This window comes from Anser brachyrhynchus, assembly GCF_964034855.1.
Source record: "Anser brachyrhynchus genome assembly, chromosome: 2".
In the NCBI taxonomy this organism is placed as follows: domain Eukaryota; kingdom Metazoa; phylum Chordata; class Aves; order Anseriformes; family Anatidae; genus Anser; species Anser brachyrhynchus.
Window position 1 is genome coordinate 45,394,752 of NC_137695.1, and position 12,610 is coordinate 45,407,361.

Sequence of the window (12,610 nt, forward strand, 5' to 3'; positions counted from 1 at the left end):
GGCAGTGTGATACAGGTGGAAGGACTCCAGGTTGTGTCTAGTGCCAGTGTAGAACTGGGTTACGGCAGGGCAGGGCCAGCAGCCTGCCGGGCACAATAACCGAAATAGCCACGAAAGGTTAAGCTCTCATGTTGCAACGTGGGAAGTTTCCATCAAGGCCCTTTTATATCTTTTATATATGGTTTCTGTCTACTGGAGTTAAATAAAGCAGCATCAGCAAGGGTTTTCTGCCCTAGCAGATGCTCCTGTGGGGCATGGTAAGCTCAGATGGTAATAAATAAGCTACAGTTAAAGTTTTGCTTCCTGTAGACTAGCTGGTGTCAGCGTTCCTGGCCAAGTAGAGGACTCCTGTAATGGGAAACATCTCTTTTACCCTACCTTCTTCGCCTTCACCTCCTGCAGTTATCTGTATTGCTTCCTACATGTTGATAAAATACAGTAAGTGAAAAGAAAGGCCGCTTTGCAGTCTTGGATATGACATCTAAAAGCAAAACAACAAAACCCAAACCACAACAAACCGTCTCTGAGAATGAAATGCCATGGAAGGGGGCTCAGGAAAGTGGATAGTGCTGGTTATCAGCTTTGTGCTTTGGAAGCCTTTTCGGTCAGTTCTGCAATGTGTAAATACAGTCCTGCAGTCTGAACATGCAGCAGAAAGAGGCTGGACATCTCTGAAATAACCATGGTGGCAGCTGCCTCCACTTGCCCCCTTTGTGTCCAAGTGGTGTGCAGGGATAACGGGAGGACTGCTTTGAAAGATTTCCTTTGAGCCATTTCATTAGCACTGGCGCTTTGCTCCTGCTCTTCTCTCAAGTTGGTTCTGAGCCTCTCTGACAGCAGGAATCGCGAGGAAATATAGCTGAAAATAACCTCAGGTCATCATAAATGTCGTGCTATTTCCGGGACTTCTTCAGACTGGTGTGATTCCAGCACACATTTTGGTTGTGCAGAGGCTGCACGTGAGAAACCTTCTGATCCCAGTGAGACTCCTGGAGTGCAGAAAGCCTGGTTCACAGGTCCCCATCCCGCAGTGAGCTGAGACTGAAAAATGTTGGTTTTTAGCAAAATCTACACCCTGTATCCAGTACAAAATGGAACTTTCATTAATGAATTTCTCCTCCTGTTGCTAGCAGCTTAATCTAGTCAGTTTGGAGTTTTTGGTTTACTTTAGTTAGAGTTCAGGTAGGAGCAAACGTGATCAGGGAGAATGATACCGGCGAGGTTTGTTGTTGTTTCCATTATTTGTTGTGTAGTGCTCCATCCAAAAAGAAATATTAAGAGCTTATGTTGGATTTTTAACTGCAAAAGTGGGAAGATAAGGTGGAAGCAGTCTGCCCCTAGAGCTACGTCTGCCTTTTAATTAGGGAGTAGGTTTGCTAATGGGAATGTTTCTTTCACCATTGCAGTGGCTTCTGAAGTGTTTGAGGACGACAATGGCAGCAGCTTTGTATCCGAAGAAGACTCAGAAACTCAGTCGGTGTCCAGCTTCAGCTCCGGTCCTACGAGCCCCTGTGAGGTGCCCACTCAGTTTCCTCCCGCAACACGACCTGGAAGCCTGGATCTGCCCAGCCCTGTGTCCCTCTCCGAGTTTGGGATGATCTTCCCTGTCCTCGGCCCCCGAAGCGAATGCAGCGGTGCATCGTCCCCCGAATGTGAAGCTGAAAGAGGTACGCACAGCTGGATACGCCCTGGGCCAATGCTTTTCAGCTTTATAAAGGGAGCAGGAAAACCCTCTCAGCTCCCCTAGGCATGTCGCAAGCTCACTGAGCTCTGACCCTCTGGCCGCTTCCTTGGGGAAGGCACTTCTTGAAGGCCCTGCGTGTCCCACAGTTAACGATGACATCTAAATGCTTTAACTGTTCTTCTGCTGGCTGTGCAGGTTCCCCATTTTTGTCTCAGTGCAGCAGAGGGGTTCGAGGTTCCTCAGAAATCAGTGATCAGTGGGATTCTGATGGTACACTTATTTTAAGGAAAATTTGAGTTTAATTTTTAATTACTGTCCTGCTTGCTGAAATTCCTGCTTTTCAGAGGGGAAAAAATAAATAAGGTGCCAAAAGGAACCACTTGCAGGCTTTGCAAGGCCTTGCTGACGTATTCAGACTAGAGGATTACCACTGTTCTTGTGTACTCCAACCTAAGTCTGTTTACACTGTATCTTACTGATGCAGAGCACAAGATGAGCGTGGCTTGGAAGGCCAACTTCGGTTTTGTTAAAGCATCTTGCTCCTGCTCCTATATTTTTGCGTGCTTTGGCAAAGGAAGCTGCAGAGGGACGACCCGCTTGAGCCTTAAGTTGCAGAATGAAATCTGGATTTAACATCTAGTTTAATCCTTTCTTTGCAGGGGATAGGGCAGAAGGGGCTGAGAACAAGACAAGCGACAGAGTGAACAAGAATAGGAGCAACAACAGGAGCAGCTCCACTGAGGGGCTGGCTTTGGATAACCGAATGAAGCAGCTCTCCCTTCAGTGCATGAAAATCAAAGAGGGAATATGCGCAGGCAGAAAAGCTGCCCAGATTGGCTGAGTCCTCCTTGTGCCCTGTCCTGATTAATGGGAGTATAAATATTTATACATGAACTTCTGAGTGTTTGAAGAACATTGTGCCAATAATATATGCCAAATCTTAAGCGTTTACTCTAAGAATTTGAAACTGCACTAAGAAGTCTAATTGATGTTGAGGGCTGAAGTTTTTATTCAGTAAATCCTTTGTAGGCCAGACAAGTTATCAAATGGTAAGCTGTGCCCCTATTTCACAGACTTTGTAAATTGTTTTGTAGCAGCCTGGCTGAAGCAATAACTAGCAATGTTCCTGTGTAAATTCATGCCAGTAGGGGGTCTGAAATTCAAGCCAGACATTTGCAGAGAGCAGTTTGGCTTCAGTTTTGTAGAATGAAATGCTCTTTAGATACAGTGGATCTCTTGAGTATAAGTGGCATATTCTTTAAACATCTGTATTTGTCTGTATTATGCTGAAGCTGTAGAAATATTTTGTGTACAGGAAAGCTGCATGTGTGGGTCTAAAAGCCTTCACTCTTCCCTTGGTGCTCACAGAAAGGATAAAGATTAGTCATGCCTATAAAAACTGGCGTAAGAGACAGAAACGGGATGGTAATGCTCAGCAGCGATAGGCCCTTTCTAGCCACCTTCCTGAGTCTGGCTTGGACTCTGAGCGTGATCCAGTGACCAAAAGAGTTGATTGGCCCCTCGCCCTTCCCCTCCCCTGAGAAGTGAAGTATTATTTTCAGCACTTTAAGTGTTATTGCTCGAAAATGGGAGTGATAGATGTTTTCGGGACAGTTATGATAAGGGGTTCATCCTTAAAATATGCATGAAGAAAGAATTGCCAGTGTAGGTTGACAATGTGTTCTTAAATTGCTCCGTAGGTTGTACTGTGTGGGGTTTTATAACTGTTAAAAGGACTTGAGGTTTTAGTATGCCCTAGAGAAAGTGTTCAATAAAACTAGAAAGGGCACGGGCATGTTTTGCCAGCAGCTGTTAGGCAGTAGTAGTGTCTGGTAATTATGCTAATAAGTGGTAGTAAAAATCCTAGGACTCTTCAGTTTTGGTGGCTAAGCATTTCTGAAAGCACCATTTTATCTAAAATGTCAGTTTCTATTGTTAATTTGATGGGAATTTTAGTATTGCCCAAAGTATTTTCTATTCTATGTTTTTGCAGTCCTGTTGTATTTTGTCCTTGCCACAGCTTGTGTATCTATTCTCAAAGTTAATGTAAAATTCTTCACACTACAGTAAACATTTTTGTTTTCCACATTTCATTTCGAGTCTGTGCAAGCTAAGTGTATCTCAACTGAATCTTCTCCCACAGCAAGTTTAGTCTTTAAATATCCACTTCCAGCTGAAGACTCACTTTGCTATTTAGAATCCTTTGCAGTGCGTGGAAACTGTTACCTCCTGCCAGCTTTCTGATTCCTTGTATCCATGATTCACTTCTTGCTCTGAATTGTGAGAGACTGGAGATGAAGTCAAGTTTTCAAGTCCCTTAGTACACCAATAAGAGGAAGGTGTATGTTGGACAAACACCTCTGTACTTAATGCTGCTGAAATTTGCTCTAAGGATGTGCAGAACCACAGGTAAAGAAACATGTTTCCATAAAAATTAGATTCAACACATTGTAGCTGTTAAACTATAGTAGCTGTGAATATATGCATTTACATCTTCCAAAGACCATTGGCAGCATTTCCCAGCCCAATACATGCTTAGGAAAAGAAGACTGTGATTCCAGCTTTTGATGTTGTCATTGCTTGGGGAAAAGCTGGGACTGACTGTTAAATATGAAATGAAAAGCAGTAGTGCAGTGTCACACTATTAAATGTCTTACTTAAAATTTCATAACTAAGCTACTGTCTGTATTGCATACAGTTAGAGAAACCAATGGAGGAACTTGAGGCTGAATACCTATTTTTGTACACCTGCCAGTCAAATCTCTAATACACTTGCTTTTTTTTTTTCTAAGCCTCTTGCTATCAAATTTCCTCCTAGTGTCAGTTCTGACTGGAAACCCAAAGACCCTACACTGGTGTAATGAATAACCTTTATGTTCAGCAGGGTACAAGAATGTTGCATGTGCTGCCTTGCATATGTCATGATGGGGTTCAGTTCCCAGCAGATTAAAACGATCGATCAGAAGTGTGGAAGGGTATGGAGCCCAACAAACCCATACTGTTACACTGTGTTTCTTCAGTATTTGTTCAAAGATCTTGCTACAGCCTTCTTCCTTTGGCAACCCCAGTGCTCAGCAGGTAAATTACATTTGAAATGTGCAAGCAAACAGGCGCAACTGCATGTCTAATAAATTAATGGAAAACTCATTTTATTTTAAACTCCATAAAAGGTATAATTACAAATATGACAAACTTAAATGAACATACATGACTGTGGAGTACAGGCAAATGAACAAGCTTTCTCTAGTTACTTTTTGTAGGAATCCTTTATGTATTCTGAAGTGTAACATGATGGTAGCCACCTTTATGGGTATAAAAATAAGCCTCTGGTGTATCAAAGTATATGTGATCAGTGAGAATGTATAAAGCAAACTTTAATCTAGGAATTATACTACTCTTTGGTATTATCACACAAATGTCATTTTTTCACTAAGTGATAAAAACCTCTGTATGTACACAAACTTAATTCTAAGCAGCTGCTTGTTCAAACACCTAATAGTTCACATGGTCAAGTGCATAAAAATTACCGTACAAAATAGTTGCATGAAACTTCCATCAGGAAACTAGGACTGAACCTCAGACTTAGGACAGATGAGATAGAAACTTGATATCATTCATCCAAGTACTAACTCTTGGTAAGTCTTTGAAAATTGATGGATTAGATTAATTAAGGACTAACCCCACTCCTTCCTAACAAAACAAACAGATGTGTGTGTCTGGGGGGCATCTCACCCTGAGCCATAAACAGCAGCATATGGTGGTGTGTATGGAGCTCTAAGGTAGGACTTAAAAAAAAAAAAAAGGCAAAAAATAAAACCTTAGAAAAGGTGTTTCAGCACATAAGCAAGGAGAACATCCAAACTTCTTAAAAGAGTATCTCCAGTTATCCCTCAGCACCAATGAATAGAGAGAATTAAAAATCATTTCTTTATAGTAGCCTTAGTAAATCAAAAATTATAAATCCTCTTAAAGCCCCTTACAGCTGGCTTTCATTGTCATTTAGCTGCAGCTTAGCCAGTTCACAACTGTACAGTTAGGAATACTGTCTGCTTGTTGGTCAACTTTGTAAGGCTTTATATTTTAATGTTTAAAAGCTTTAATTGAACGTTTACAGGCAGAGAACGCTTAATAGTCAAGAGTTGCATGACTGGGAGTAAAGTAACATGACCGATGTACCCTCACTACAATCTAAGCTGTTGTGCAGCTATTTCAATTTTTCCCCACACAGGCCTCACTCTTTTGTAGAAGTATTTTCTATACAGCATTTCCCAGCTTGACTAAATCTAATATTGTCATTATAGATCAAAAATGACAACTGATGTAGGGGGAAAGAAAAGCTTAACCTACATCTTGGGCTGAGGCTGCACTAAAACTTAAGGAGCAGTTTGCTCTCCAATCATTTTTCTAGATTTGTGGAAAAAAATTATGTAAGTATGTAGTTGACAGAAAATATCAGAAGAAAGAAGTAATCGTGACTAATTTCCTAATAAAAGAGGGCAATAAAATAATATTGTAAAAGTAATTTGTCACAACCAGAACTGGCAGAGACCAAAATTTACAAGAATAGCGTGTGTATTTCTTTTGAGATGCTCCACATGAACGTTCTGTCCTATCTGTGAAAGGAAATATATAGTAATGGTATTTTACTAACTCTGCAGGTACAGTATTTGAATAGGACTTGTCTTAAAAAGGACAGTGATTCTGAACTTAAATCCTGTGCATTTATGGGCATAAACCCAATCCACTGACTGTACTGTGTATGTACAAAATGTTGTTGTATCTGGGTAGAGACAGCTTTGTCTAGCATTCCTTGCTTTTGCTTTAGTACAATATGGAAGCTGAGTCTTATATGTTTGTTTCATCCAATGTAAGCTTTGGCACTAGCTTGTGCTTGGAGAGAGAAACAAAAAAGGGGAGGGGACAACTTCCTACAGAGTAGAAACCGACTACAAAAGAGAAACAGATTTCAGTGTAGGCAAGTGTACCAGCTTGATCTCAAACAGCAGAGGACATGCAAAAACTTAGTTCTGGTATCTGCCTTTTATACAGTCAAGAATATACTGTTTAAATTTCATAACTACCTCTGACTTCTTAGGTGTTAAAAATAGATGCAATATATTCTGGTTTAGCCTGTGCTAAGATTTATATTTTCTCTATAAATCTGTGTTAAGTGAAATTTTAATTTTGTAGAGAGGAAGCAGTCCTTGGCACAACTGACTACTCCCAAAGGCCAAGGATAACCATAAAGGACTTGCTTTTTGCTCATCTTGTGCCCATACAATTCCCTATGTTGATTTATTGCAGTAATCATCAAACACTTCCCTGCAAAAGAAGGTAAGTCACACTATGACAAACTTGTCACAAAGCCCAGATGGTCTTTGAGAAAAGTGCAGTCTAAGACGACATGTTTTCAGTGTCCTTTGAAAGCTAGACATTTGTTAAAAAGCTGTCCGATGAAGGAGATGAAACAAGAAGGGACTTTTACTTCATGGAGAAGGTAAATAGCAGACTTCCAGGAGAGTGACTTGAGCCCACAGATATTTCATATTCTCCTGTACTACATGCTTACTTTCCTAATGAACAAATCTTATTTTTTAGAGCACAGGTACTATTTAAGTAATATATTTTTGGTCAAAAAAATGCCAGGTAAACCTGAATAGCAAAGAACGTCCTATGGCTGTTTTAAAAGCACCCTCTCCTCCTGTCACAGAATTTTTTCTGTCATTTGTTTAAAAAAAGTTAACCTTCAATCCTTTTCAGATATTTATATTTGTGTATATATATCTTACAGGCTAGAGATACAGCAGATACAGTAGACTTTACTTTTTTTTTTCCCCTGGAGTAATTCCACTTCCACTCTTTTCTGAAGAACTTTAACCCATGGTGTCAATAGAAATAGGGTTAAGTGCTACCTTTATTCATCAGTTTCAATTTAAAAATGACTCTTCCTATGCAGGCTAAGTACTTGCAAAGAAGTGTTTTAGCCTTATTTTTGTTAGGATGCTGATAGGAAGGAGTGAACTACCCCCTAGCACCAGCAAGTGAGACTACTTCAGTAGATACTGAGAATCTTACAGTGCACCTTCAGATGAAAACATTTCACGTCTGCTAAGTGAACGGTGTGCTGTACTGTCTGTGCACGACTGTTGGTTAACTTTGATTTTAGTCCTGCTTGTCATCAGGCTAGGTTTTGCAGCTAGTAGGAAGAAAGCCATACAGTACCTTGTGTTATAATATGTATTAAAGTAATACCAATACAAAATAACAGTTCTTAAAGTACATGTAATATGGGTGAATCCATTGCTCTTCTTTTAGAAATATCTGAAGCTGGCATCTTCCTTATCCTTTACTTCTATGTACATACTCTAGATAAGCTGAACATGTTAGTGGCAGCCTGGAATACATGCTCAGCAGTAGTAAGTTCACATTTAAATGTGAGAGCTACTTCAGTGCTGAAAACATTCAAGACATTCAGTACAAATAGCAATTAATACATATTTGGTCCTGAGGCTGAATAAGCAGAATACACAATAATATTATTTTCTTAGATGTTTACTTTTAAGAATAAAATCCTAAACCCATAGACCCTATATTTCAGGAGAAGTAAATTTCAGTGTTAGTTTTTCTCTTTTATAAACCCACTATATTTTGATTTGAAATGTAGAAAGATTCTAGTAAACTATGTTCTGCCAGTTCATCTGAACGTAAGCATTTTAGCCTGCTCACAAGCCTATTGAACAGTGCTCACTCTCATACCGTAGCAGCAAAAACCACAACTGTCTACCACAACTAATCAGCAAATGGGTGACTCCATGCTTTTGGCTATGACTTATGAGTAAAATAAAATTGCATTCTTTATGTAGTAAGAGTTATTCACCTCTTCTCAGACTGTAGGACAGGTCAAAAATACTTCTTTAAAGAGTAGTGCACAAGTCTGTCTCCTTACTGAAGCTGTGATACCTTAAGAGGAGTAGCACTGTTGAAATCTAAGAAAAAAGGACCCTCTTGTTGAGGCAAGAATGTGGTGGGGATAATGTTGTAAACTCCAGCAAGTATGTTTTCCACTTCTAAGTAGCAAAATCCACACCTATGATAAAAGAAGTGATCCATTGTAAGATCTGAAATGTTTCAGACTGCTAAGACTTCATTAAATGAACTATTATTACCTGTAGTCACCACTGCTCTTCTTCTGAAAGCCATAGGAACCAGGATCTCCTACTGTTGAGACTGTGACAAGTTCAAAGCCAACGCTGTATTGCCTGCAAGTAAAGTGACACAATTATTTTAGTCATTTGAGTCACCAGGACTATCATAAGGAGAGCACTTAAAAAAAAAAACACTATATAGTACAGCTGGAACACGTTTAAAAGTTTTGTAACATTTGTGACAAAAATGTTAATGAAAATTACCACAACATGAATGTACAGTTTGGAGGAAGACACGCACATCCATTTCAGAACTGTACTCTCTGGAAAATTACTGATAGTTTTGTCTCTGCACCAAAACAGACTGCAAGTGGTTAAACTTGTGGTGACATAGTTCTGTGCTGAGTGGCACAGATTCTGGGCTGTGATCTGATCACTGTCAGAGGAATGGGAATGTTGGTCATCTCAGCAGAACTCTCATGTTGCATTACAATTTGGGACAATTTGTCTGCTACCTCTTAATACATGCAACAAGCACAACTGGCCCTGTCATTCAAACTGCCTGAGAATGAGCTAAAAATGCAGAAAATGCATGCAGAAGAAGAAATGCTTAATTAGTGGAGCAGGAGAGCCACACCTTCATTGAAGCACATCTGTACTCATCTTCATTTCACAAGAGGCGTTTCCTCAAAAGGGGAGGAAAAAGATGTACTATTTTATAGTGTACAGCTTTGCAAAAAAAAAAAGAAACAAAACACAAAAGAACCACAACACTTGACTGCACTTTAAGAGATACATTGCTATTTAGAAGCTCCGTATGCTGGTATTTTGAGGTAGAGAATGAATTTTGCTGAAGGAATTTGACCTGCATAACCTCAGCAGTCAGACAGACTACCAGTTGTGAGAAAACTTTTTTTTTTTAAAGCATACTGACACTACTTTGTGTGCAAATGGGGCTGTGAGGGTCAAAAGCTTTGAGCTACATTTTAAGTTAAACCCATTTTATGTTCTGCTTTCTCAAATATCCCCTCCAAATTTCAGTCCTCTTAAGCCCTTCCAGGAATGGGATGCAGTAGTTGATACAGGTATATTCTGCCAGAGTAACAGCTGAGTGCCCATGAATTTATAAATATTACTTGCAACTCTGGGGAGAAGCTTTCAATGTGAAAGATACTCCACAGGGCACTGACATACAGTTCTTCCCCCAATCTGCTGATCACAGAGTAAATGAACTTTCAGAGCTCAAGCTACTGCATAGGCCATTATTTAACAACCTCTTAAGTTAGTGTTTAGTATCCCACATATTAGCTCCACTATAAAAGAAAAGGAAGTATGACCATAAGATAATTTTATGAGGAAACAAGTCCTTTGTACCCTCTTCCCTGCTCTGCAAGACCTAGTTCTGCGCAAACCCCAGAACTAAAACAAAAGACAACTCCTAAAACAAAAGAAGTTTAAATTGCTACTGATGGTGAAGTTAGAAACATAAGTAGTACTATTTACCTAAACTGCCTCCTGTATCTCATCTTCTGAGTTTTCAGGGCGCTTCCCACCCTCCCCTTGAAAGATACTCACAACACTCATCCATAGCACACAATGCTCACACTGTGTTGGTACATGCTTATTCTACAAACCTTGGTCCACGTAGTTCAATTAGTAATGGCCCACTCTTGTCCATCTGGAATTGATAAATGGGGTTATTTTTGTAGCTGTCTCTGAAATTTCCACATCCTCCAGCACTGTGACCTTTCCATTGTCCATTAACCTAAAAAATGAAAAATATAGAAAATTTTATATTCTGAGGATTTGCATGTATAGAAAAGCAATACAAGACTAGATGCTCCTCTCGCTTCATATGTCACTGATTGAGGGAATCTGAATTTTTAAAGTGTAAGTGAAATGCAGAATGTGCTAGTATTTAGAAAGTTTCATTGCAGTCCTCCACATACCTCACTCAAAGCCTTAGATCCCTTATAAAGGTAGTCTATTTCAGCTTATATTTAGTAAGAGTACCGAGTGACCATGTCTGACTATGAGAAATTGTATCTAATGAAGAATCTGTATTCCCATCTATCCTGTGCCTAGTTCAAGGTTTTTTGTTGTAGTTTGTTTAGTTTGTCACTTTTTTGTTTGTTTGTTTGTTCTCTGTTGTACCAAATGAGAAGCACAAACAGTGTAAGAGTTACAACATGACTTGTGTTATAGCCTTTGCTTTTTAAATCACTCCTCCCACCACTGCTCCATTCACATCTATGCACTCTGAGAAACAGCATTGGAGGGACAAGAACGGTGGATAAGGACAGATTCCAAAGGGACAAAGAAATACAAGAAAAAGAATGCTGCTCAGACTTGGAGAAACAGGCCATCTGTTTGCAAGTTCCCCCTGCTAGTCATTAAAGTGAAAGCTTAGACTTGTAAGACATGCCAGGCATTCACACAAATTTATAGCTGAGATACATTCCTTGTATGTTACTTCCCTCCCCTTTCCGTCAAACCAGCAGGGATCAAGATTTTTTCTTGTGATTTAGTTTCTCTGCCCAGTGTCCAAAAGCCTCAAACGTGACATGTTTGGAAGCAAGGGGGATTTCTTCCCCCACCATGCAACTACCCAGGAGCCTGAATTGCTGTGTTTTGCGAGCTTTCCAGACCTTTTCCACCTCAGCTGCACTTTGCTCCAGGAGCCCCACTATAGCTAGGCTAGTGCCAGAAGTTGACCTCTCAGCTTTAGTATGAGACAGCTAAGAGAGCTTTCTTTTCCTGGTAAACTGTGAATTAGTTATCTGCTAGTTTTTAAATGTGGTAACTGCTAAACAAATACCAAATAAGCATTAAAGAAAGGCAACTTGCTTTTTGTATTTAATCATACAGATAGAACATGCCTTTTATTTGAAGGCTAGACACACATCTTCAAATAATTAACAGGTTTCCACATACTTAATTCTCTCTTTAAACATGTTACAACATCAAACAGATGACCTGCCTCAAACAGTTGTGTCACCTTCAGTGTGTTTTTGCCTTCTTAAACCATTCTCCCAGCTCAGTTTTTAAGAGCTAGAAGTGACGATTTTCTGCATTGAGTGTTTACATTGTTCCCAGGAACCTCTCTAGCCACCTACCATTCTCCTGAACAAGCTAGATTCAAGGGGCTCTTCCAGAACTAAAAGCTAGTATGAAACACTGCCTGAACTTAAGAGCCTGGCTGCCAGATGGTATGGTGCCTTGGCTACACGAAGTAACATAATCCTCAACTTCAGGCACCAGCATCCTAGAAAATGGACTGTTCCACTGTGGCTGAAAGTAGTCCCGTTTCTCTTTTCCTGAAGACAATGCTTCTTTGGACAGAAGACTTCTGTCTATAATAGGATTTCCCAGGGTATGTACACAGTAAGTAGAGAGATGAAAGTTAACAGCTGGTAATTTATGCTTCCTTGAGGATGAAATTGCTAATACCAGGTATAGCTCTGAAAATAAACATCATCCTGTGATCTCCTGTCTATTTATACTCCAGCTGAATGCATAACTGCAGCTCATGTTAACATCTGAAATACTAACAGCAGCTGGCCCCCAAACTGCCTGGGCTTCTCGCTAGTTTTAGTCAAGTTTTTTGCTCTTGCCCCTGCTGCTCTACTCTTTCTACTCCTGGGGAGCATTTCTATATGAAACGTACCATCCATATATCACCTTATTCCTATTTTGCAGTGCAAGTGCTTCTCCCAATGATTACAGACCTTTGAGATGTCTTAGCAAAATTGAAGACCAGTAAAGTGTCGTGATATTGCCA

General features: G+C 39.9%; 2 protein-coding genes across 4 annotated transcripts in view; one reads left to right on the top strand and one right to left on the bottom strand.

Annotated features, from left to right (window-relative positions):
- The window catches only part of SH3BP5 (SH3 domain binding protein 5), a 48,585-nt gene extending 44,808 nt beyond the window's left edge, over positions 1–3,777 (top strand). The window contains exons 8-9 of the mRNA XM_080581259.1: positions 1,407–1,667; positions 2,344–3,777. Of these exons, the coding sequence (XP_080437385.1) occupies positions 1,407–1,667; positions 2,344–2,525 (443 nt within the window). The 3' untranslated portion in view covers positions 2,526–3,777. The remainder of the gene's footprint in view (positions 1–1,406; positions 1,668–2,343) is intronic.
- A 4,130-nt stretch (positions 3,778–7,907) lies between these two features.
- CAPN7 (calpain 7) overlaps positions 7,908–12,610 on the bottom strand; it is a 31,617-nt gene continuing 26,914 nt past the window's right edge. For all 3 annotated transcript variants that reach the window (XM_080581256.1, XM_080581257.1, XM_080581258.1), the window contains 3 exons: positions 10,464–10,594; positions 8,851–8,943; positions 7,908–8,771 (listed from right to left, as the gene is read on the bottom strand). In XM_080581256.1, the coding sequence (XP_080437382.1) occupies positions 8,627–8,771; positions 8,851–8,943; positions 10,464–10,594 (369 nt within the window). In that variant the 3' untranslated portion in view covers positions 7,908–8,626. The remainder of the gene's footprint in view (positions 8,772–8,850; positions 8,944–10,463; positions 10,595–12,610) is intronic.